This window comes from Physeter macrocephalus, chromosome 2, assembly GCF_002837175.3.
Source record: "Physeter macrocephalus isolate SW-GA chromosome 2, ASM283717v5, whole genome shotgun sequence".
NCBI lineage: Eukaryota > Metazoa > Chordata > Mammalia > Artiodactyla > Physeteridae > Physeter > Physeter macrocephalus.
The window spans coordinates 16,405,639-16,432,975 of record NC_041215.1 but is presented as its reverse complement, the minus strand read 5'-3'; the positions used below and the strand labels follow the sequence as shown (position 1 = coordinate 16,432,975).

The 27,337-nt window shown below is 42.0% G+C and overlaps 1 protein-coding gene and 1 non-coding gene across 6 annotated transcripts in view; both read right to left on the bottom strand.

Annotated features, from left to right (window-relative positions):
- LOC102992637 (zinc finger protein 564) overlaps positions 1-16,525 on the bottom strand; it is a 48,371-nt gene extending 31,846 nt beyond the window's left edge. For 2 of the 5 annotated variants that reach the window (XM_055080752.1, XM_055080748.1), the window contains exons 1-2: positions 16,418-16,518; positions 15,080-15,124 (exon numbers count right to left, since the gene is read on the bottom strand). In XM_055080752.1, coding sequence (XP_054936727.1) covers positions 15,080-15,097 — 18 coding nt within the window. In that variant the 5' untranslated portion in view covers positions 15,098-15,124; positions 16,418-16,518. Of the gene's footprint in view, positions 1-15,079; positions 15,194-16,417 lie in introns of those variants that run through there. The other 3 variants (XM_055080742.1, XM_055080751.1, XM_055080744.1) reach the window with 3 other exon arrangements.
- LOC112067660 (U6 spliceosomal RNA) lies at positions 11,601-11,707 on the bottom strand. The gene has a single exon (XR_002893397.1). It is a non-coding gene; the product is annotated as a U6 spliceosomal RNA (small nuclear RNA).
- Positions 16,526-27,337: the final 10,812 nt, after the last annotated feature.

Below are 27,337 nucleotides of genomic sequence, written 5' to 3'. Positions count from 1 at the left end.
TAGCAAACAGAACCCAAGGAGGGGGTTGTAGGAAGCCCTGATTTGTAGCCAAGTCAGACAGAAGTTGTGAGTGACTTGGGGCCCTACTCCTTGTGATTGGCATCTGAAGTTGGGGGGGCGGGAGTGGCTGCCTTGTGGGACTTAGCCCTTAACCTGTGTAATCTGATGCTGTCTCCAGGCAGACAGTGTTAGGATTCAGTTAAGTTGTAGGACACCCCACTGATGTCACAGAGAATTTACTTATTGTGGGGGGAAAGCCCTCACATATTTGGTGACCAAAAGTGTCAGGAGTGAAGTGTTCTGGGTAAAAGTAAAGGAGAAACACAGGCAGGAAGAACTGGGTTTTCTCTACTCAGGAAAAATACTGAGTTTTCCCAACATATCAGCAGTCAAACATTAAAAGATGGAGTCAGAGACCTCTGATCTGGCAGATAAGGAGCTTAAAAGGTAACAGTCCCATCCTCAACAAACTTTTTGTAAAAAGCAAACAAACTGAAAAAATCAATGACTCTTCTTAGATCTATCAAAGAACTGAGGTCACAGGGCAAAGTGCTGTCTCCAAAATTGCAGAGAGACTGAAAAATAGCCATTTTGAAATATGCCCACAATATTCCACTCTTCTTAACCAGTCCTGTCCTCAAAAGAATCTGCTTCATTAGAGGCTAACCAACTGGGATTCCACCAGTGCCTAAATGACATGAGGGGTGGGAAACAGCCAACTTGAGTCCCCTCTAGCTTTCTGCCTGAACTCTCAGCAAATACTTGGTATGTTTTCCAAAACTATGCCAACTGTCCAGCACCAACTGGGTGTCCTGCAATTCAATTCAAGTCTAACACAAACTAACCAGAGTTAACATCAGACTCCAGAGTTTACAGGTTCAATCCTGTAAGACTGCCCCCATGTCAGATGCCAGCTGCAAACAGGGCAGCGGGCAAGTTATACACATTTCTGCATGGCCCCCTACAAATTCAGAGGTTCCCTGGACAATACCTCATCTTCGTTAATTGGCTAGAACAGCTATCAGAATGAAGAAAAGCACTACTTATTATTACCAGTTTACTGTAAAAGATACAAGTCAGGAATAGCCAAATGGAAAGGGTGCACAGGGCATAGTGGTGGTCGGTGGGTAGGGAGCTTCCATGCCCTCTCCTGGCATGACAGCCTCCCAGCATGGTGATGTGTTCACCAACTCAGATTTCTCTGAATCCTGAGGTTTAGAGGTTTCGATGGAGTTTCCTCATGTCGACCATTGGTGAATAACTCAATCTCCAGTCCCTCTTTCCTCCCCAGAGGCTGGGAACTGGGCTGAACATTCTAAGCCTCTAATCGAAGCTTGGTCTTCCTGGTGACCAACCCATACCCTGAAGCCATCTTAGGGGCCTGGAAGCAGTTGCCTCATTACAACATAAGATGCTCTCATCACTCAGAAAGTTCAAGGGCCTTAGGAGATCTTTGATAAGAACTGTGGACAAAGACCAAACATTTTTCTTATCATACCACAGAAGGTCACAGCCCAGGGACACACGCTCATTAAAATACTGAGACCAAATCATGGGACGATAGAACGTTTCCTCTCCACCCACAACATGCCACTACACCAAGAAGACTCCTGTTTCATCACAGTGGGAAACACGGAAAGAACGGTATGTTTCAGAACTTATTTACAAGTCTCTACAGTACCCCAAAGGTGACAGGGGAGACAAAAGCAAGGACACCTGAGGATATTTTACCCCTGACAGCTACAACAAATAGTCAACACAGCCTAAGGCTAGTCAGATAAACATAAAACCTCACACTAAGGTCTATTTACCTCAGGTTCCTTTTCACACTACATCATGTCCAGTATTCAACAAAAAATTCAAAGGCACAAGAAAAGACTTAAAAAACACATCTTCAGGAGACAGTGTAAGCAGCTCTTTGCAGGAAATCGCCCTCAGAAGGAAGTCCCTTTCCTTGTCACTTTAGCAAAGTTGTAATGTAACTAACTTTTAAACCAGGCACCCCCATGCTCTACTCATCTCCCGCCCAAGCACACCTTTCAAATCTTTTCATCACACAACACCTTGCCTAGCCTGTCGGTTCAAAGAAGTAGAAATGAGTAAATAGAATAAGTAATTAACAGATGACCAGATCTCTTCCCTAGCTTCCCTTTCAGTAATCTCGTGAACAAACTGTGATTAACATCTGGAGGAAGATCACAAGTCGAGGAGCCTGCATGCAGTGGGGGGCAGTGACAACTGTGACCCCCTATTTCAATGATTAACTGAGATTACTTCCCTCTTTCCCTTTAAAACTTTCATGGCCGAGCAGGCCCTTGGGAGGTGGTTTTTTGGGTCCACCATCTTCACGGATTGCTGGCACTCTGATTAAAGACAACTTTCCTTTCTGTCAACATTTGTGAATATGATTTTGTAAGCTGCGAGCAGCGGGCCCTGATTCGAAAACAATAGGACAAGGAAAAGAACCTGATTCAGATGTAGCGGGTATGCTGGAATTATCAGACCAGAAATTTGAAGCAACCATGATGAATATACTAAGGACTCGAACAGAAATAGTGGATGAAGGACTTCCCTGGTGGTCTGGTGGTTAAGACTCCACGCTTCCAATGCAGGGAGCGCAGGTTCGATCCCTGGCCGGGGAGCTAAGATCCCACATGCTGCAGGGCATGGCCAAAATAATAAAAAAAAAAAAACCCAAAGAAATAGTGGGTGGCGTGCAAGTACAGATAGGTCTCATACGCGAATATGGAAATACTTGAGAAAGAACCAAAAGGGAAATACAAGAAATAAAAAACAAAAGCACAGAAATGAATTATTCCTTTGGCAGGATGGGGGTGAGGGCACATCAACACAATGGAAACATGTAAGGAAAGAATCACTGAGTTTGAGGAAATGTCAAGAGAACCTTCCAAAACTAAAATGCAAAGAGATGAAAAGAACAAAAAAGGGAACAGAAATCCATGAACTTTGAGACAATTATAAAAAGTGTAACATACACATAATGGGAATACACGAAAGAGAAGGGAACAGAAGAAATGTGAAGCTTATGGGGACTGAGATTTTCCCAAAATTAATGACAGTGACCAAACCACAGATCCAGAAAGCTAAGAGAAATGAGATTAAAAACTGAAAAATGCACACCTAGAAATACCATATTCAAACCTGAGAAAAATCAAAGACAAAGAGAACATCTTAAAAGAAGGTAGAGTGAGAAAATATTAGGTATAGAAAAACGAGGGTAAGAATGAAATCAAACTTCTTTTCAGAAACCATGTAAGCAGGAAGAGAGTTTCATGAAATAAAGTGCTGAAAGAAAAACCACCCAACTAGAATTCTGTGTCAAGCAAAATTATCCTTCCAAAGTGAGAGAGAAATCAAGACTTTCTGAGACAAACAAAGATCAAGGGAATTTGTTATCAGCACACCTGCTTTGCAAAAACTGTTAAAAGAAATTTGTCAGGGACTTCCCTGGGGGTCCAGTGGTTAAGAACTCCACGCTCCCAATGCAGGGGGCCCGGGGTTCGATCCCTGGTCTGGGAACTAGATCCCACATGCTGCAACTAAGATCCTACATGCTGCAACTAAAGATCCCGCATGCCACAATGAAGATCCCGCACACGGCAACAAAGATCCCACATGCTGCAACTAAGACCCAGTGCAGCCAAATAAATAAATAAACATTAAAAAAAATTTGTCAGGAAGAAGGTAATGATGAAGAAAGGAAGAGTGTTAGAGAAGGAATAAATGAAGGTAAAATAAAATGATTTATTTCTGTTATTTTTATATATTCTGACAGAAAACACTTTGTTGAAAATCATAACAGCAACTATATATTCAGTAATTATAGCTTATGGATAAATGAAATGAATGATAGCAATGGTACAAGGGCAGGGAGGAGGAATTGGAATACTCTGTTATGAGAAAACTGCACATCCACTGAAGTGATGGTATACTGTTACTTCAGAGAGGACAAGGTTAGTTGTAAATGTATATTGCAAACTCATGGGCAACTACTGAAAAACATATAATAGTAAGCTAAAAGAGGAGAAAAAAATGGAACCACATAAAATGCTCAATAAAAGGTAGAGAAGACAGAAGAAAGGTGGAAGAGAATGAAGAAACAAAGAACAAAGGTAACAAATAGAAAAGAGTAGAAATATGGTAGATATTGATCCACTCTATCAATAATCACCTTAAACATCAATGGTCTAAATACAAGAAATGAAAGACAGAAATTGTCAAGTGAATAACAAAATAACAATTATATGTTGTCTGCAAGAATCAGTTTAGATATAAAGACACAGATAAATAAAAGTAAGGACCTTCTTTAAGATCCTCCCTGGTCATCCAGTGGGTAAGACTCTGTGCTCCCAGGGCAGGGGGCCCGCGTTCGATCCCTAGTCGGGGAACTAGATCCCGCATGCCGTGCTGCAGCGAAGAAGCCTGTGTGGCGCAGCTAAGAGCCCGCGTGCTGCAACTAAAGATCAAGCACACCACAGCTATGATCCGGTGCAGCCAAAAAAAAAAAAAAGGTAAAGGGTGGAGGATATACCATGCCAACACTAAACAAAAGAAAACTGGCATAGCCACATATATATTTCTTCTAATTTTATTGAAGTATAGTCGATTTACAGTGTTGTGTTTAATTTCTGCTGTACAGCAAAGTGGCTCAGTTATACATATATATTCGTTTTCACATTCTTTTCCATTATGGTTTATTACAGGATTTTGAATATAGTTTCCTGTGCTATACAGCAGGACCTTGTTGTTTATCTATCCTATATATAACAGTTTGCATCTGCTAATCCCAAACTCCCAGTCCTTCCTTCCCACCGACCCCCCTGGCAACCAATCTGTTCTCTGTATCTGTGAGTCTGTTTTTGTTTAGTATGTTCATTTGTGTCATATTTTAGATTCCACATATCAGTGATATCATATGGTATTTGTCTTTCTCTTTCTGACTTACTTCGCTTAGTATGATAATCTCTAGGTCCATCCATGTTGCTGCAAATGACATGGCATAGCTATATTAATTTCAGACAAAGCAGACTTCAGAGCAAGAAAAATTCACACTGATAACGAGGAATATTACATAATGTTCAAAGTGTCGGGAATTCCCTGGTGGTCCGGTGGTTAGGACTCGGCGCTTCCACTGCTGTAGCCCCGGGTTCAATCCCTGGTCAGGGAACTAAGATCCCACAAGCTGCTTGCTGTGCCCACCCCCACCCCACCAAAAAAACAAAAAACAAAAACAAAAACAAAAAACCCAAACTGTCAATTTTCCGAGGACATAGCAATACTTAATGTCTACATGCATAACAACACAGGGCAAAATATACGAGGAAAAATATACTAGAATGGCAAGGAGAAATAGATGAATTCACCATTATAGTTGGAAACTTCACGTGCCCTCATCAGTAATTAAGAGTTCCAGCAGGAAGGACATAGTTAAATTAAACAGCACGATCCAACAAGTGGATTTAACTGAAATCCACGCAATACGTCATCCAAACACACCAGAATACACATTCTTCTCCAGATCATATGGAACATTCACCAAGACAGACCACATTCTGGGACACAAAATTCACCTTAAATTTGAAAAAAGAGAGATCATACAAGATATGCTTGCAGACCACAATGGTATTAATCTAGAAATCAGTAACAGAGAGATTGTTGGAAAACTCCCAAATACTTGGAGATTAAACCAACACGCTTTTAAATAACACTTGGGTCCATAAGAGAGTGACATCAGCAGGATGGTGGAAGAGGAATTTTCTACTGTCATCTCCCCACAGTGCACTGATTTTGACAACCAGTCAAGGATAAGAGTACCTTTGTGGAAGTCAGGGAACCCAGTGGAGAAGTTCCAGCACACCAGTGGAGCAAAAAATTCTGAGAACAGACACCACAAGAAAGGTAAGAAGAACAGTCTCACTCCTCACCAAAGGTGACATAGCTCAATGCTAAGAGTTCTCCTTGGCCCAGGATTCCTCCCATGGGAAAGTGAGAGTGTAGTCACTGAGCACTTGGCTTCCCCAGTGGTGTGAGATGCTGCCCAAGAGGCTCACTGATTTCTCATCTCACCAAGAATACTAAGGGAGTCAGGACAGCTGGAGGGCTGGGAGCAGGGAAGAGTTGCAAGGACCCACAGAAATCAAGGCTCAGAACACAACAAATGGCTGCAGATCCTACTAGTCCCTCACAGACTCCATCAGGAGGTTTGCATTTCAGCCACTTGGGATGTGATGTCTGCAGACACTCCTGTCTGGTGCACGGGCACACCCAATGCTCTGCACACCTGACTCCCTCACACTCCCACCCCATAGCCAGCTCCATGTATGTGCTCCAGACAGCAAGGGAAAGCCTCTCCCCTGTCTTGTAAGCACATGCATTCAGCTGGCTCAACTCAGTGGGACTGGAAGAAGACAAGCATTTCAGGGGACTACATCTCAGGAAAACCAATGGGAGGCTCTCAGTACCACGCCTAGTTGTGAGGGATCAAAAGAAGGCATACAGGGAATTCCCTGGTGGTCCAGTGGTTAGGACTCCATGCTTCCACTGCAGGGGGCACAGGTTCAATCCCTGGCTGGGGAACTAAGATCCTGCATGCCCAGGGGTGCAGACAAGAAAAACAAAAAAACAAACGAAGGCATACAATCTTAAGAATTCCTGCTAAAGAGGGAACAAGAGGTGTGAGGTGGGTGTATTTATAGATAAGGTCTGACAGAATCACAGAATTCCCAGCTGGGCTGACTGGTGAAAAGTGTTTCTTTCCCAAAACCAGTCAGTGGAGGAATTGACTGCTCCTTCACATGTGAACACAGCAATGCAAAACCTCAAGGAACACACACACACACACACACACACACACACACACACACACACAGAGAAAAATGACAACAAGGAAACTCAATAATTTTCTGGTAACCTATTCCACAGAAATGGAGGTCTAGAAATTGCCTAATGAAGAATTTAAGATAATTGTTCAAAGGAAGCTCAGGGAGCTTCATAAGAATACATACAGTCAACTCAACAAAATAAACAATACATGAACAAACGGAGATGTTCAACTGATAGACAGAAATCACAAAGAACCAAACAGAAATTCTGGTGCTGAAGAATACAATAAATGAATTGAAAAATGAAATACAGCTTCGAGAACTGACTTGATGAATCAGATAAAAGAATCTGTGAACTTGAAGACTGTTCATTTGAAATTATTCAGTTAGAGGAGAAAAGAGGTAGAAAAAAGGATGAAAAGGAATGAAGAAAGCTTATGGGAATTAGGGGACACCAGCAAAAGAAATAATATACACATTATGGAATGCCTATAAGGAGAAGAGAGGGAGAAGGGTAGAAAGCCTATTTAAAGAAATGATGACTGGAAACTTCCCAAATATTGGGAAAGATATGGACATCCAGGTACCTAAAGCTCAACTATCCCTAAACAGGTTAAACCCAAAGAAGACTTCATAAAGATGCATTATAATCGAATTATTAAAAATCAAAGAAAGAGAATTTTGAAAGTAACAGGAGCAAAGTGATACATCACATAAAGGGAACCCCAATAGACTATCAACAAATTTCTCAGCAGAAACCGTGAGGCCATAAGAGAGTGGCATGACATATGCAAAGAGCTGAAAGAAACTGCCAACCGAGAAAGCTTTACTCACCAAAGCTGTCCTTCAGAAATGAAGGAAACAAAGACTTCGCAAACAAACAAAAGCTGAGGGAGTTCACCACCATTACACCTGCTTTACAAGAAATGCTATAAGGATTTCCTCAAACTGAAATGAAAGGATGCTAATTAGTAACGTGAAAACACATGAAGTGTAAAACTAGTCAAAGTAACTAAGAATTGGTTGTTTGAAAAGATAGACAAACCATTAGCTAGACTAAGAAAAATGAGAAAAGATTCAAATTAATAAAATCAGAAATGAAACAGGATAAATTATATGGGGTACAACAGGAATATAAGGGATCATAAAAAATTACTATGAACAATTATATGCTAATAAATTGGATAACCTAGAGCAGCGGTTCCCAACCTTTTCAGCACCAGGGACCGGTTTCATGGAACACAATTTTTCCACGGACGGGGGCGGGGGGATGGTTTCAGGATGATTCAAGCACATTACATTTATTGTGCACTTTATTTCTATTATTATTACATTGTTATATATAATGAAATAATTATACAACTCACCATAATGCTGACAGGAGGCGGAGCTCAGGCTGTAATGTTAGCGATGGGGAGCGGCTGTAAATACAGATGAAGCTTCGCTCGCTTGCCTGCCGCTCACCTCCTACTGTGCGGCCCGGTTCCTAACAGGCCACGGACCGATATCAGTTCGTGGCCCAGGGGTTGGTGATCCCTGACATAGAGGTATTAGATAAATTCTTATAAACATACAACCTACTGTGACTGGATCACAAAAACAGAAAATCTGAACCACTAAATAAGGAGTAAGGGGGTTGAATCAGTAATCAAAAGCCTCCCAACAAAGAAAACTCCAGGACCAGATGGCTTCACTGCTGAATTCTACCAAAGATTTAAAGAAGAATTAATACCAACTCTTCCCAAACTCTTGCAACAACTTGGAGAGAAGGGAATACTTCCAAACTCATTTTATGAGGCCAGCATTACCGATACCAAAGCCAGACAAGGACATTACAAGAATAGAAAATAACAAGCCAATACCCCTGATGAACATAGATGTAAAAATCCTCTACAAAATAAAAGAAACCAAATTCACAGCACATTAGAAGGCTTATACAACATGATCAAGTTGGATTTATCCCTGGGATGCAAGGATGGTTTCCACATATGCAAATCAATAAATGAGTTACACCAAATTAACTAAATAAAGGAAAAAACTTATATGATCACCTCAACAGACGCAGAAAAAGCATTTGACAAAATTTAACATCCTTTCGTGATAAAACTCTAAACAAATTAGGTATAGAACGAATATACCTCAACATAATAAAAACCATACATGACAAGCCTATAGGTTAACATCATAGTGAACGGTGAAGAGACCTCTTCCAGAACTGTGGCATCTAGAAAGGTACTGAGGGGGAGGGTGCCCCCTCCTGCAGGCAGGCTATGCCAGAGGGCTCAGGTTGCACTCCACCGTCATGTCTCAAGGCGGTCTCTGTAGCTGTGCTGAGCTCATGGGGGGCTGTTTTCAGGTTTTCAGGACTGAAGGCACAATGGACAGCAGGGTGGAGGGTCACATGCTCAGGTCCTGGGAGATCCTCTGTTTTCAGGAGAGCCCAGTACCTGGTGGTAATTACAGCTCTAATGGCATAAAGTGTGGGCCAAAGAGGGGAGTTCCTTGCATAGAAGTAAAGTTTGTAAGGAAAGAATATGTTGCCTTCCAAACACCAAAACAACCTAGGAGATGCTGTGAGTGCTAAGAGGGACAACAGCTATTTCTTCATGGTGTCAGGGAGGGAACAGCCCCTTGTTTACCATGTAATTTTTAGGAATTTAACCAGTGTCAGGGCCTTATTTATGGATGGGCTAATGACCCATCCACTTTCCAGGAGCTCCTTTTTTCAGTATTTGTATGTCCCCAAATGAACTTCCTCAGAGAATGTCATTAATGTAATGTCATACCTGTGCTCCCAGAGCAAGGTCAATACAGCTCACATCCTGCCTGGAGAGACTGTCTGCAGTGACAATGGTGTTCAGGTTCCCCAAGGTTAACCAGGTAAAAGTGTATCACATCCCTTAAGAGGTGAAGGTCAACTGAAGCTGAGAGACTGTTGAAACAGGCACTGAACACAACAGACTTAACCAAATCTGTGAGAGCAGGATATTTACCAGCTGGATAGCGTCAGTAATTTCCACAATGTTGGGGACTGGGTACAGGGGTTTGTGTGGTGAGACCACAAACTCAAGGTAATCCACTGTGAGGTGTCATTCATTCCCTTTTTTTTTTTTAAATTTTACTGGAGTATAGTCGATTTACAACGTTGTGTTAGTTTCAGGTGTATAGCAAGGTGATTCAACTATACATATGATATATTCATTCTTTTTCAGATTCTTTTCTCATACAGGTTATCACACAATATTGAGTAGAGTTCCCTGTGCTATACAGTAGGTCCTTGTTGGTTATCTGTCTTACGTATAGTAGTGTATGCAAATCCCAAGCTCCTGATTTATCCCTCCCCCCAACATTTCCCCTTTGGTAAACTAAGTTTGCTTTCAATATCTGTAAGTCTGTTTCTGTTTGGTAAATAAGTTCATTTGTATCATTTTTTTAAAAATTAGATTCCATTTGTATCATTTTTAAAAATTATGATATTTGTCTTTCTCTGTCTGACTTACTTCACTAAGTAAGACAATCTCTAGGTCCATCCATGTTGCTGCAAATGGCATTATTTCATTCTTTATTTATGGCTGAGCAATATTCCACTGTATATATGTACCACATTTTCTTTATCCATTCCTCTGTTGATAGACATTTAGATTGCTTCATGGCTTGGCTACTGTAAATAGTGCTGCAGTGAACACTGGGAGGCACGCATCTTTTCGAATTATGATTTTCTCCAGATATATACCCAGGAATGGGGTTGCTGGATCATATGTTAGTTCTACTTTTAGTTTTTTAAGGAACCTCCATAATGTTTTCCATAGTGGTTGTACCAAGTGCCATTCCTTCTTTTCATGTTTTAGAACAGGCCAAATTCAGCTGTGTAAAGGAGAAGCACTGCGAGTAATCACCTCTTCAAGAAATAATTTTTTGTAATGGTTTTCAATCCTTCAAAGCCCTGTTTAATTTACTTTGGCACATAATTATATTATTTACCTGGGGGATAAATCTGTGGGGTCCCATTTTGTCAAGCCAATTTGGAATTGGCAAAAACATTATTTAAGGACTTCCCTGGTGACGCAGTGGTTAAGAATCCACCTGCCAATGCAGGGGACACGGGTTTGAGCCCTGATCTGGGAAGATCTCACATGCCACGGAGCAACTAAGCCCATGTGCCAGAACTACTGAGCCTGCGCTCTAGAGCCCACGAGCCACAACTACTGAGCCAGCGTGCCACAACTACTGAGCCTGTGTGCCACAACTACCAAAGCCTGTGTGCCTAGAGCCCGTGCTCCGCAACGAGAGAAGCCACTGCAATGAGAAGCCCGCACGCTGCAACGAAGAGTAGTCCCCACTTGCTGCAACTAGAGAAAGCCCACGTGCAGCAACGAAGACCCAAAGCAGTCAAAAATAAATAAATTTATTTTTAAAAATTATTTAATTTTAATTTGTGAATCATTAGTTCAGAGCTTTCCTGTTCACTATAGGATACTTTAGGACAAATGAATCCTATGACCATGGGGTCTTTAGGCAAGTTGGCTGATGGTTAAGGTGAGACATGCTTATCTGTCTATTTTATTTTTTTTATATTTATGTTTTTGGAATAATGTTTTTATTGCAAAAAATACATAGAATTATAAAGGAAACAAATTATGCAGAAATATAGTTATCAAAATATTTTTAAAATGTGCTATATAGCACATGTAGTTTTTATTAACATAGTAAAGTTTACTGTCTATCAGTGGGTCTTATAGCTTTGATAATTTTTTTTTTTTAAATATGGAACGCTTCACAAATTTGCATGTCATCCCTGCGCAGGGGCCATGTTAATCTTCTCTGTATCATTCCAATTTTAGTATATGTGCTGCCAAAGCGAGCACTGTCCCCTATTTTATATTCAGTAACTCCTCTAAGATTATTGGGAATCTTAGATCATCTTAGATAATCTTAGAGATTATCTTACCTTGCTTAAGTTTAGTGGGATCCTAATATAACTGTAACTTGAGACCCAGTATTATCTGCATGAAGGTCTGTGAATCAATGCAATATAGCAGATGACAAAATTAATTCAGAACCTATGTTGTAGAGGCCCCAGAAACCAAACAGTGCCCCTTTATCTTTTCTGTTGTGTAAATTCTTTTACTATATTTTAGATTTCCAGTTGGGTCAAATTGTGGACCTTTGTTTCAGTATTTTTTCACTTATTTCCTCTCTCCTGTCCTTCCCTGTTTTAGTTTTTCGGTCACTGTATATACTTCGGGGGAGAGGGTGACCTCTCTACCCTGGTATTTATAAAATTTTTCCCTCCAGAGGGCCTCACATTAGTGCCATGAGGAATAGGGGTCTCCTCCAGGACAACGGGTTGCATTATAGGGTTTAAGGACCCCAGGTTTAAGTCAGTTTGAACTAATCCCTTGGCTGTGACACAAGGATGCCATGGGTGTTGCCCCCTGTAACTCTGAGGGTCAGGAGCTTTGTTGCAGTAGAGACAGGGGCAGCAGCAGAGGTACTTAAGGGTCCTGGTGTGCCCCCTGGTATTAGGAGGGCGGATTCAGCCTGCCATCTATTGGCTGCCTTTCCCCCTCTCTTCTCTTTTTCTGTCTATTTAAATGACTGTTCTTTCAAGAGCAACACCCAATGGAGCCACCTCTTGCACAGGGCATAGTCTCTCTCTCTCACCCCTCACTGGGGTATGTCGGGGCCAAGCCTGCCTCTGTCACAGCTTCACTCTAACACACAGATAAATCCTGGCAAAGATATCAACCCAGGACTAATACAAGGAGGGCGCCAATCCCATATTGCTGCTCCCCAAAGACTAGGAATTCTTGAAACTGCCAACTCTGGTTGGCTGAATCGAAAACTGAGGCTTGGTATGGTCAACAATGCAACACAGGCAGCACAGCTCACAGCACGAGGTCCCTGGCACCCAGCAGCCCATAGCACCGGCTGCCATAAGACAACACAGCAGGTGAGCAAGTCAGAGCAAGAGAAGACAGACCCATGGGTGGTGGTCACGTCTGGCCATGCTGCTCACCACACCAACTGTTCTTGCCACCTGCAGACGTGTGATTTCCATGTTGAGACTGATGCTGGTGTGTCATGCAAACACACACACACTCAGGGTAGGAAAAAGTCTATGACCGGGACTTCCCTGGTGGTCCAGTGGTTAAGGCTCCGCTCTCCCAATGCAGGGGGCATAGGTTCAATCCCTGGTCAGGGAACTAGGATCCCTCATGCCACCCGGTGGGGCCAAAAAAAAAAAAAAAGTCTATGACCCATGTAATTGAGGTTTTGGGGGGAGGGCAGGGCTGGCCTCTCAAGCAGCTCTGAAATGGCTTCAGAAAGCAAGGAAAGGAGCCTGGCCTGGATTTTTATCATGGCTAGGGGACGTTAAAGAAAAAATATTCAGTGACACTTGTCAAAGAGGTAAAGCAGATTTTATCCAGAACCCCTGGGACAGGTACAGAGACCACTGCGATGGGATTTCACAGCCAGGGAGAAATGAGACTAGGCTCAACTCTGAATACAGCATGTGGAAGTGGGAATTCATGGCCAGAGAGCAAGGTGGCGGGTGGGGGTCAGTGGATGGAAAATTACTAAATTACTAAAAGAAAAACCAGGGATTAGTGGGTCTGGATAAACTGACCTAACAGGATTCTTACTGAAGTCAGGCCAGGGCGATCACACATCACCTGAGCAATGGTGGGAGTGTAGGAACCCAATCAGATACAGAAGGCGATCAGACATGGGGAGCTGGGGAATTCTGGTTTAACTGACGCAGCAGGGTTTCTGGTAAAACTGGATTTCACGAGGAACTACACAGACAGGCCCAGGAGAAGGTTTAGGGTCAAGCAAAGAATCTTTGTCGGGGGTTGGGCCAGGATAAGAGTTCTGCACACAGACAGGGGCTTGTGTGGCTGGAATGTGAAACTAATGCCAGAGGACTACAGACTTTGTTATCGCCTTCTGGGAGGCGTAAGCTGTCGGTAAACATCAAAAAACGTGGAGTCTGTACAAACAGAGAACAGACTTGTGGTTGCCAAGGAGGAGGGGGGCTGGGGGAGGGAAGGACTGGGAGTGTGGGATTAGCAGATGCAAACTGTGATATATAGATGGATAAACAACAAGGTCCTACTGTGTAACACAGGGAACTATATTCAATATCCTGTGATAAATCAAAATGGAAAAGAATATGTAAAAATGTATATATGTATATATGTGTATATATGTATATGTATATGTATAACTGAATCACTTTGTTGTACAGTAAAAATTAACACAACATTGTACACCAACTATACTTTTTTTTTTGCGGTACGCGGGCCTCTCACTGCTGTGGCCTCTCCTGTTGCGGAGCACAGGCTCAGCGGCCATGGCTCACGGGACCAGCCGCTCCGCGTGGGATCTTCCCGAACAGGGGCACGAACCCGTGTCCCCTGCATCGGCAGGCAGACTCTCAACCACTGCGCCACCAGGGAAGCCCTACCAACTATACTTTAATCAAGTTTTAAAAATGTGGAGTCTGACTACTCATGATAAGGACAAATTTGGGTATGAAAAATATGAATTCACAATGTTTTCATATAAAGAAACATTAACAGGAAGCTCAAGAAATGATTAAAACTGTGTATTTGCAGTGGCTGGAGTAACAGTGCTGGAGGGGACCAGGATAGGTGGGCAGTGACTTTGCTTAAGTTAGGCTTTTGTATCTCACAGGTTTATTGAAAATAAGCGAAGTATATAAACCCTGTGTTACTATTTAATAGTCTTTCTTTAATTTTAACTTTTGTACATAGGAAACTATTGTTAAGATTTAATTCCTTTGAACACTAATGGTTACAAAACTATAAACCATAATTTTCAAATCCCTTGCTAACTAAAATGACAAGGTGCATCCTAGTTTGTCCCTTCCCTATATCTCACATGGGGGAGGGTGGTATTTTCAGAAATCAATATAACATTATAATGCAACAGGGGTTTGGGTTTAGTTCTTTAAATGAAGTAGAATTTTCAAAGATTTATGTAAGCTTTGATTAGCTGTCCTCACATCAATTGCTTTAGCTTTTTTTTGTTTTTTTTTTGGCTGTGCTAAACAGCTTGCAGGATCTTAGTTCCTCGACCAGGGATTGAACCAGCAGTGAAAGCCACAAGTCCTAACCACTGGACTGCCAGGGAGTTCCCTGCTTTAGCCTTTTAAATTTCAATATTCTCTAAGGACATGCACCAACACTGATGTAAAATGAAACACATACCTGAAAACGTAAACACATTCATCTCACATCTTGAGGTTCTCTTCCCTGAAAGGAACAAAAATTCTATTTAGTTCCACAATTTTCTTGCCTTACCGACATCATATCTCTCCATCAACTTAGATTTTTCTTTAAGCCCAAGAAACTAAAAATGTTATTTCCCACACAGGGAATTAATTACAAAGTGCTAAGGGAAACTACTGCCAAACGGCTGCACTATTCAATGGATAAAAGAATCCAGAGGAAAGAGACACAAATATTGGAATCAGCACAGATAAGCAGCCAGCGTCCCACAGGACAGAAGAAGCCTGTTTGAAAGTTTAACACACACTAGGCTCTCCTGGTTGAGACAGAACCTCTGGACCAGGTCAGTCCCTGGTGAAGGAGGGTGGGGCACCTGAGCAGCCACAGGGATACGGAGCAACACACGCGTGCGCGTGCGCACGCGCGCACGCGCGCACGCACGCACGCGCGCGCACACACACACACACACACACACACACACACACACACACACGCCCTCCTCTCCCTGGGGAATAATGGAACCACTCCCTTTTGCAGACTTCCATTCCCAGAGTGAGAAAACTCTCAGAAGAATTCAATTTAAGATTCTGACCCAAAAGAACTCCCAAATTCATGACCCCTAACCCAGGACACAGAACTCCTGTCACAGACTTTCTCAATGTAAACAATTTACACTCTGAGCGCAGCTACACTGTGGATGCAAAACTCCAACTTAGGGCTTCCTTGGTGGCGCAGTGGTTAAGAATCCGCCTGCCAATGCAGGGGACACGGGTTTGAGCCCTGGCCCGGGAAGATCCCACATGCCGTGGAACAACTAAGCCCATGCTCCACAACTACTGAGCCTGCACTCTAGAGCCCGCAAGCCACAACTACTGAAGCCCGCATGCCTAGAGCCGGTGCTCCACAACGAGAAGCCACCGCAATGAGAAGCCCGTGCACCACAACGAAGAGTAGCCCCCGCTTGCAGCAACTAGAGAAAAGCCCATGTGCAGCAACAAAGACCCAACTCAGCCAAAAATAAATAAATAAATAAATAAATTTACATTAAAAAAACCCCAACAACTCCAGCCTATACCTAGAAACAGACCCAGGGGAACCACGGTTACAACCTCAAAAGGGGCATCACCATCCCATCTCCCCCCAAACCCTTTCTGCCATGTGCACTTGTATCCCCAGCTTTCCAGGGCTCTGTAGCTTCTCTCAGCTTAAAGGCTCCTTCCATGGTGGGTGGGAGCACATAGGACACCTGCTGGGCTCTCCAGAATGAACCAGCTGGGCCTTCCAGTACTTCCCTTTGCAGCCTCAAGGGGGCCTCACCTTGAGTCACTGACCTCAGGCCTCTGCTGCCAGTCACATTGCTTTGGACCACACGATGCTATTTTAAATGACCCCAGTGGTTGAAGAATCCAGCAAAATCACACAAACCTAGTGTTTATGTAGAAGGAGGGAAGAAAATTGTAAGGCTTTTTTCTAGTTCAACAAGAAAACGCATAAGTATCTATTACTCTCAGAAAATAATGACATTAATTAATTATTATTTCCACAGCAAGAAATTGTTTTATAAAAACACAATTGGGGGGGTAAATTAGGAGTTTGGGATTAAAATATACACACTACTATATATAAAACAGATAACTAACAAGGACCTACTGTATAGCACAGGAAACTATACTCAATATCAATAACCTGTAATGGAAAAGCATCTAAAAAGTATATATACATATATTCACATATAAATATACACATATATATATGACTGAATCACTTGAATGTACATCTGAAACTAACACATTGTAAATCAACTATATTTCAATAAAAATTTTTAAAAAACTGTACTTGAACACCTCAAGCCTAAGCCCTGGAATTGCATTTGAACAACCCCCCGCCGCCCCCCCAGAAAAAAACCCAAAACAAAAAGAACAGACCTCAGGATATTACTACATTTGCTCAGGGAGGGAAGGAAAAAGAAACAAGAATTTTTAACACAATGTAATACAAGAATATTTTCTTTTTTCTGAAACTCACCTATTTCTCGCCTCTTTGGAAAATGCTATCGTTCAAGCTCCGCTGCTTACATAAATTTTAATTTTTTGAATAACTGAGGCTCACATACATGAATAAATCTTTCCAGGGTGACAAACCCAAGGAGAGCAAGTGCTGACAGGAGAGAACACCCAGGAACGTTTCCAAAGAGGAAACTCTACCCAAAGGACTACCCATAGGATGTCTGTGCCCAGGAAAGATCCTCGAGGAGAGGCACAAGGATTTCATACAATGTAGTTCTGAAACAGGAGGGAAGGGGGCACGGCACAACCTTTAAAAGAATGACATAGCCTGAGGACATGACATAAACTGATTAGAGCAGAATAGGTCCAAGATGGCGGACAAGGTGACTTCCACTAGACCTTGAGCCTCAGTATACACTCATTATAACACACTCACAGGTGCCATGACAGTTCCAAGGCCGAGCATAAAGGTCAAAAAGTGGGCAGTGGCCCAATTCCTGGAAATGCCCACCCCTTCTCCAAAATAGCTGGAATACCCCTCCCACTCATTAGCCTATGAAATTATCCACCCCTATAACAAACGGCCAACTCCACACCCTGGTGCCACTCTCACCTTCTGAGATGGCCCACACTCTGTCTGTGAAGTGTGTCCACTTCTTACCTATCACTTTGTCTCTCACTGAATTCTTTCCACAATGAGACATCAAGGACCTGAGCTTCATTAAGTCCTGAGACCAGGTGTGAGATCTCAGTTAAAAGACCGTGGGTTCAAGTCCCAATCTGAGTTACACGGTTTCAGTTCCAGGTGGCTGGTTTCAGTTCCTGGTGATTATTCTCAGATTTCCTCTCATGGAAAATATCCACAGCAAATATAAATCCTTAAAAAAGAGCCACCCGTGACTCTTTAGAAAAAGGATAGGGACTTCCCTGGTGGCGCAGTGGTTAAGAATCCTCCTCCCAATGCAGCGAACACGGGTTCGAGCCCTGGTCCGGGAAGATCCCACATGCCGCGGAGCAACTAAGCCCGTGCGCCACCACTACTGAGCCTGTGCTCTAGAACCGGCAAGCGACAACTACTGAGCCCGTGCGCCTAGAGCCCATGCTCCGCAACAAGAAAAGCTACTGCAATGAGAAGCCCGTGTGCCGCAACAAGAGAAAGCCCGCGTGCAGCAACGAAGACCCAACACGGCCAAAAATAAATAATTTTTTTAAACAAAGAAAAAAGATAAACAATTAAAATATTGGGTCTGTTTGAAATACACCAGGGAGAACAAAGAGTTGATAATGATGCTCTGAATTGAAGACGGAAAGTTGGCTGTGGGAATGAGGGAGGGATGTGGAAATTTATGGATTTATTGCCAGTTTTAGGAAGAGCTAATCTGGGAATTAGTCTGGATCCTGGATTTGAGACCCTACTCTCCAAACATTTGGAAAACTCAGGAGAAAACGAGTGCCCCCTGAGGAGAAAGGAGGGACTGGGACCCCACAGACCACAGCTCCTCCCACGCACGAACCACGGAGACGGAGTCACGATTGTCCCCTGATAACCCTCCCCGTGGCCACCACACATTCTAGAGGAGTCGCGAGGCTGTGGGCGCAGAGCTGCCCAGAGAGGCTCCAGGCTTAAGTCACCGCCTGCAGTGACGGGACAGGACTCCCGGGGTCCCGGCTGCCGACCCAGCCCCGCCACTGTGACAGCCGGAGGGAATGAGGCCTGAACGGCGCCGCCTGCGATTTTGGGTCCGCAGACTCCTGAGTTTACCGCGCCGGGAGGCCCACGTCCCGCCACGGCCGGTTCAGACTGTCCCTCCTCCCTGTCCTGGGACACCTAGCCCAGCATACTCACCATTTCGGAGAAGCTTTGGGCTCCTCCGGCGTCTTCCCATAGACTCCCGCGGCCCCTGCAGCACGTACTAACGCTGCAGCAGACACACCTAAAAGGCGTAAACGCAGACGAGATTCCACGCAAAGCGTGGGCACGAGCGTCCACGCAGTTTGCAGAGCGTGGCCCACCCACTTTCCCCTGCTGCGTCCCTGATTGGACACTTCGCAAGCACCCGCCCCCCTTTCTCCTGAGTGACAACGGGTCAGGAGGTCACATGATTGAGCAGAACCAGTTTCCACAGGTGGGCCGGAACTTGTCCTTTCCAGCGACGTTTGCCTTTAAACCACACTTGTCACTGGCCCTAGAGGGACAGTGGCGGCTTCCTAAGATCTTTCAGAATGTGGGGACACAGGTGTGCTCAGGGAATTCCAGAGTAAGATTCCGGAACAACCGACGTCCTTATCCAAAGCAAGAGGGGCGCGCTGGTCAGGCCAACTGGGAAAAGAGGGTTTGCGGTCCTCCACGGGGCAATACTTGGCACAGGCTGTGAGGCCACTCAGGATACTGTGACCCTTGTTTACAAACACACTGAAAAATGACCTCACCATGTGTAATAAAGAGTCTGGCTCCATTTTTACCTTTGTTGACAGCGTTGAGGCCGTCACTTTTCCCTCCACACATGTGGTATTTTAGCTAGAGAATCCCCTGGCCTCCCAAGCACTTGATTCTGGTGGGAAGTCTGAACCCTGCAGCCCTTGCCTGGGAACAGGGACTCTTCTCCCACCAATCATAATTTGTGAGATGTGTTCAACAATACTCTCAGGTATACATTTTACGCTAGAAGGAAATTTATTTTAGTTTCAGAGTGTGTGCCTAGAAATTTTGAAATGTAAACGGCTATGATAGCCCTAAGGCAATCCAGTTACTATTTTTATTTTATAAATTTATTTGTTTATTTTTGGCTGCATTGGGTCTTCGTTGCTGCGTGCAACTAGGGAAGCCCCTAGTTACTATTTTTACCAATATAAATAACAAAAACCAATAAGTTTTGGGGACTTCCTTGGTGGCACAGTGGTTAAGAATCCACCTGCCAATGCAGGGGATACGGGTTCGATCCCTGGTGCCGCGGAGCAACTAAGCCCCTGCACCACAACTACTGAAGACAACCTGCCACAACTAGTGAAGACCGAGCGCTTAGAACGCGTGCTGCACAACGAGAGAAGACACCGCAGTGAGAAGCCCGTGCGCTGCAACTAGAGAAAGCCCGCGGGCAGCAAAGAAGACCCAATGCAGCCAAAAATAAAATTTAAAAAACAAAACGAGGTATAATTGACATAGAACATTATATATTAAAAAAAAAACAATAAGTTTTGGAAAAGTGGGATATACTTGAAAACTTTTAATATTCTTAACACATTGGTTCAAAACTTCTAATGATTTATCTGAACAGTTTTATTGAGGTAAAATAGACATACCATACACTACATCCTTTAATGTATACAAGTCAATGGTTTTCAGTACATTCACAGGTATGTTCAATCAGCCCCACAATTTTTGAACATTTTTGTCACCTCTAAAAGAAACCCCAGTACCCTTTAGATATCACTTCCCTAACTTCCCATCTTCCTCCTCCAAGCCAGAGTTGTAGGCAACCTCTAATCTTTCTGTTTCTATAGATTTCCCTATTCTGGAGTTATATACGAATGGAATCATATGAAGTATTCTTTGTAATTAACTTCAGTTGCTTAGCATAACTTTTTCAAGGAACATCTATGTGGTATCATGTATGGATACCTCATTCATCTTTATGGCTGAATAATATTCCACTGTATGCGTAAAACACATTTTATTTACTCATTCCTTAAGGGACATTTAGTTTGTTTCCACCTTTTATCTATTATGAAAAACGTTGCAATAAACTTTCGTGTACAAGTTTTTGTTTGGACATATTTTCATTTCTATTGGGCATATACCTAGGAATGAATTGATGGGTCCTATGGTAATTCTAGGTTTAATTTCTGAGGAATTACCAGATTTGTTTTCCAAAGTCGTTGCACCATTTTATATTCCCACCGGCAGTGGTTGAGGGTTCCAATTTTCCCATATCATCCACAAAACTTTTATCTCACTTTTTTAACTCTAGCTATCCTAGTGGTTGTGAAGTGGTATCTCATTTTTAAAAATATATTTATTTATTTGGTTGCACTGGCTCTATCTGCGGCAGATGGGCTCCTTAGTTGTGGCATGCATATGGGATCTAGTTACCTGACAAGGGATCGAACCCCAGCCCCCTGCATTGGGAGCATGGAGTCTTAACCACTGCACCACCAGGGAAGTCCCTCTCATTGGGGTTTTGATTTGAATTTCTTTGATGACTAGTGCAAGCATCTTTTAATGTGTTCTTGACCATTTGTACATTTTCCTTTAAAAATGTCTATTTACATTCTTTCATATTTTAAAATTGGGTTAGTTGACTTCTTATTGAGTTATTAGTGTTCTTTATATACCTTCAATTCAAATCCCTTAGATATTTTATTTGCAAAACTTTCTTCCATTCTGTGGGCTGTGTTTTCCCTCTCTTGCTTTAAAATTTTAACTTTTAACACATACTATGAATTTTACATCTTAAATGTCCAGTTTAGTGAGCAGTACACTGACATTGGGAAATCAATCTCAGAAGTGTTTTCATCTTTCAAAACTGAAAATCTATACATATTAAACATCTCCCCACTTCCCTTTCCCCCAGGCCCTACCAACCACCATTCTACTTTCTGTCTCTATGAATTTCACTATTCTAGGTACTTCATACAAGTGGATTCATATAGTAGTTGTCCATTTCTGACTGGCTTATTTCACTTAGCATGTTACAACATATGTTGTAACCATGTTTCACCCATGTTACAACATGTTAGAATTTCCTTTCTTTCTAAATCTGAATAAAATTCCATTCTATGTATATACTAAATTTTGTTATCCATTCATTTTTGATGGACACATGAGTTGCTACCACCTTTTGGCTCATTAATAACCCTCTTGTGAACATGGGTGTAGAAATATCTGAGTCCTGGGAGTATATACCGAGAAGCAGTATTGCTGGATCACATGGTAACTTTGAATATAATTTTTGAGGAACTACCATACTGTTTTTGTTTGTTTGTTTTTGTGGTGTGTGTGTGTGTGTGTGTGTGTGTGTGTGTGTGTGTGTATTTTGGTCGCATCGCCCAGCTTGCAGGATCTTAGTTCTTCAACCAGGGATCGAACCAGGCCCCGAGCAGTGAAAGCGCAGAGTCCTAACCACTGGACCGCCAGGGAATTCCCATGCCATACTGTTTTCTAAAGTGGCTGCACTGGGCTTCCCTGGTGGCACAGTGGTAAAGAATCCACCTGCCAATGCAGGGGACACGGGTTCGAGCCCTGGTCCGGGAAGATCCCACATGCTGCGGAGCAACTAAGCCTGTGTGCCAGAACTACTGAACCCGAGTGCCACAACTACTGAAGCCCGTGTGCCTAGAGCCCGGGCTCCACAACAAGAGAAGCCACCACAATGTGAAGCCCACACACTGCAACGAAGAGTAGCCCCTGCTCGCTGCAACTAAAGAAAGCCCGCGTGCAGCAAGGAAGACCCAATGCAGCCAAAAATAAGTAAATCAGTAAATAAATAAATTAATTAATTATAAATAAATAAATAAAGTGGCTGCACCATTCTATATTCCCACAATAGTAAACTTGGGTCCCAATGTGTGTTTTCACCTTTTTGATAGTATACTCTCAAGTACAAAAGTTAATAATTTTGATTAAATTCAGGTTGTCTTTTTTTGGTGTCATCTTGAATAATTTTGTGCCAAATACAGGTCATGAATATTTTCCTCCATATAAATATATATTTTGGCCGTGCCACTGGTCATGCGAGGATCTTAGTTCAAGGACCAAGAATTGAACCTGTGCCCCCTGCAGTGGAAGTGCAGAGTCTTAACCACTGGACCTCCAGGGAAGTCCCTACATTTTTTCTAAGAGTATTAAGGTTTAACCGCTTATGTTTAGGTCTTTGATCCATTTTGGTAAATTACTGTATGTGGTGTGATGTAAACATCCACTTCATTCTTTTGCATGTGGCTATCCACTCGTCGCAGTGCCAACTTTTAAGAATAATATTCTTTTCCTATTCTTGGCATTGTGTTTGAAAACCAGTTGACCAGATGGATGGGTTTATTTATGAAATCTCATCCTATTCCAATGATTTATATGTCCATCCCTGTGTCATTACCACACTACCTTCATTACCACTGTTCAGCAGAAAGTTTTGAAATAAGGAAATGTGAGTCCTCCTACTTGATTTTTACTTTCATTGTTTTGGTTATTCTGGATACCTTGCAATTCTATCTGAATTTTTGAAACAGTTTAACAATTTCTATAAAGAAGTCAGTTGGGATTCTGACAGAGATTGCACTGAATCTGTGGATCATTTGGAGGAGTGTTGCCATCTCAAAATATTGTCTTCCAATGTACGTACATGGGAGGTTATACCATGTAATTAGATCTTTAATTTTGCTCAACAATGTTTTGTGGATTTCAGAGTTTTTGCTTTGTATCTCTTTTGTTAAATTTAGTCCTAACTATTTTATTCATTTTTATTGCGGTACAGTTGATTTACAATGTTGTGTTAGTTTCAGGTGTACAGCAAAGTGAATCAGTTATACATATACATATATCCACTCTTTTTTTAGATTATTTTCCCGTATAGGCCATCACAGAGTATTGAGCAGAGTTTCCTGTGCTATACAGTAGGCTGTTCTTAACCATCTATTTTATACATAGTAGTATTTAAATTTCAATCCCAATCTCCCAATTTATCCCTCTCCCCTATTTTATTCATTTTTATGCTCTTGTGAATGGATTTGTTTTTTTAATTTCATTTTCAGATTTTTTGTTGCAAGTGATTAGAAACAGAATGTATTTTTATATATTGATCTTGTACCCTACAACCTTGCCAAACTCGATTATCATTTCTAATAGCTTTTTTAAAAAAGTGGATTCCTTAGAGTTTTCTATTAACAGGATACATCATCTACATGTAGAGACAGCATTACTTTCTCTTATCCAACCTGGATTCATTTTATTTCCTTTTCATTCATTTATTCATTGCACAATTGTCCTGGCTAAAACCCCCAGGGTATTGTCAAATAGAAATGATAAGAGCAGATATCACTGTTTCCTTCCTGATATTCAGGGGAAAGCATCCAGTTTTTCACCAATTAAATATAATATCAGCTGTGATTTTTTTCATCGATGCTCATTTTCATGTGAAGGAAATTTCTATCAATACCTGGTTTGCTGAGGGTTTTTATCATGAGAGGGTGCTGGAGGTTGTCAACTACAGCTGACCCTTGAACAATGCAGGGGTTAGAGGTGCTGTCCCCAGGCAGTCAAAAATCTACATGTAACTATTGACTCCCCCAAAACTTTATTAATAGACTACTGTTGACCAGATAACATAAACAGCTGATTAGCACATATTTTGTATGCAATATGTACTGTATACTGTATTATTACAAGTAAGCAAGAGAAAAGAAAATATAATTAATAAAATCATAAGGAAAATACATTTACAGTACTATACTGTATTTATCAATACCATAAGTTTATATCTTCTGTTTACAAGATGAATTGTCTATCAGTACCTCCATCAATAGTCTTATATGATACAAAACGCTGTGATGTTATATGTATTACTAACACGACATCAAAAATGAAAAAATAATGTGAAAAAGAAATTCATAATTATAAATATAATGATTCATGCACTGATAATGAAGAAATGGCAATATGATTGCTTTATGGTAGCCTAGTGTAATGGATACAGTTGCTTCATGGTAGCCTAGCCTATAACTAATGAATGAATCATTATAAAATTTTTATCATGTATTATGGTCATATTCATAATACAGTACTGAAAACATTGTTCCATTTCTTTAAAAAACCACTTACCTGTGATCATAGGCTGATATGCAGTTTCTCCAATTATGAGAGAGAAGCATACTGTATGGTAATGTAATTCTTTGAAAGCAAAGTTATAAAACAGTAATAAAATTTACACATCATTAATTTTATATTAAATATCACTCACTTTATACCTAGGTAAAGATAGGCTTTCCACTTCCATACAAGTCTTGCAGATGATAATAATTAAGAGATGATGACAATAATGACACAAAAACATCTCATACAGTTCTTGCCACACAATTAGATTTTCACATGAAGACATTCACACACATATACAATAAAGTTGATTAACTGTACAGTATGATGAATATTTACTATTCATTAAGTGGAAGTGAATCATCATAAAGGGTTTTCATCCTTGTCTTCACATTGAGTAGACTGAAGAGGAGGAATAGGAGGGGGTGGTCTAGCTCTCTAAGGGATGGCAAAGGTGGAAGGGGTGGAGGAGGTGGAAGGGAAGGCAGGAGAGGTGTAATTTTATGGAAATACATTGTAATTTCTGTCTGACTCTTTTGCTTATTCATTTCTCTAAAAATGTTTCATTCATTTCTAAAAAAAATGTTTCTATAGTACCAATTCTTCTTCCACCATTTGGTTTAGTTTCAGTGCCTGTATCATAGAAGGGTCCATCTCAAAAAGCAGTCAAAAGCAGTCATTTTTTTTTTTTTTTTTTTTTTGGCTGCGTTGGGTCTTTGTTGCTGCACATGGGCTTTTCTCTGGTTGTGGCGAGCGGGGGCTACTCTTCGTTGCCGTGCGTGGGCTTCTCAATGCAGTGGCTTCTCTTGTTTCCGAGCACGGGCTCTAGGAACGCGGGCTTCAGTAGTTGTGGCATGCACATGCTCTGCAGCATGTGGGATCTTCCCAGAACAGGGATCAAATCCGTGCCCCCTGCATTGGCAGGAGGATTCTTAAGCACTGTGCCACCAGGGAAGTCCAAAAGTAGTCTTGAATAACTGAAACTCTTTGTCTAATGTCAGTTTGTTTCTGGCACTGCTTCTACATCTTCATCATCTGGCAATGATTTGGAAGCACTCATCTCCATCAAGTTATCTGTTAATTCCTCTGGTGTGGTGTCTACTAGATCTCGAATTTCTCCAAAATCCATATCTTGAAACCCTTCACCCACCCCACCGAATTTTTTTTGCCATACCCACAATCTCTTTCATGATTTCCTTGATTTGCTCTGTCGTAAATCTTGTGGGGTCATGCACAACATCTGGACACAGTTTTCTCCAGCAGGAATTTATTGTTTGGGCTTTCACGGCTTTTTCTATAACAATGATGGCATCTTTGAAGGTGCAATACTTCCAGGGTTTCATGATGTTCTCTCTTTTGGGGTTCTCTTACATAGCACTGACAATCCTTTCCATAGAGTGGTGTGTATAATGAGACTTAAAGGTCCTTATGGGGACTTCCCTGGTGGTCCAGTGGCTAAGACTCCATGCTGCCAATGCAGGGGGCCTGGGTTCGATCCCTGGTCAGGGAACTAGATCCCACATGCCAAAGCTAAAGATCCCGCGGGCCGTAACTAAAAGACCCTGCATGCCGCTACGAAGATCCTGCGTGCCGGAACTAAGACCCGGCGCAGCCAAATAAATAAATAAATTTTTTTTTTTAAAAAAAGGTCCTTATGACTGCCTGATCTAGAGGCTGAATTAGAGACCTTGTGTTTGGGGGCTAGTAGACCACTTTGATGGCTTCAGTGTTGAACTCATGGGGTTCTGGGTCATCAGGGGCATTGTCCAATATCAAAAGAACTTTAAAAGGCAGTCTCGGGACTTCCCTGATGGCACAGTGGTTAAGAATCTGCCTGCCAATGTGGGGGACACGGGTTCGAGCCTTGGTCCGGGAAGATCTCACATGCTGCAGAGCAACTAAGCTCGTGCGCCATAACTACTGAGCCTGAGTGCCACAACTACTGAAGCCCATGTGCCTAGAGCCCGTGCTCCACAACAAGAAGCTACCGCAGTGAGAAGCCCACGCACAGCAACAAAGAGTAGCCCCTGCTCGCCACAACCAAAGAAAAGCTCACATGCAGCAGCAAAGACCCAACGCAGCCAAAAAATAAAATAAAATACAATAATAAAATAAAATTTAAAAAAGTATTTCATAAAAAGTGCAAGATTTCCGTACCTGCTGGCATAGCAGCAGCAATGGCTTAAGGAATACCCTTCTCTTTTTTTTTTACTATGGTCCCTATGCTGGACTCATTTATCTTGAAATGGCAAGAAACTGCAGCTACAGACCTAAATTACAATATATATCAAGCAATTCAACTTTTTCTTGTAATGTCATATGATATAACAGGGAAGAACAAATCTGACTCCATATTGGATCTGTTTCTTTTACTTTTACCTTGCTATTCTATTGTTTTTGCTACAAGTTAATCACTAAAGGAATGTTGCC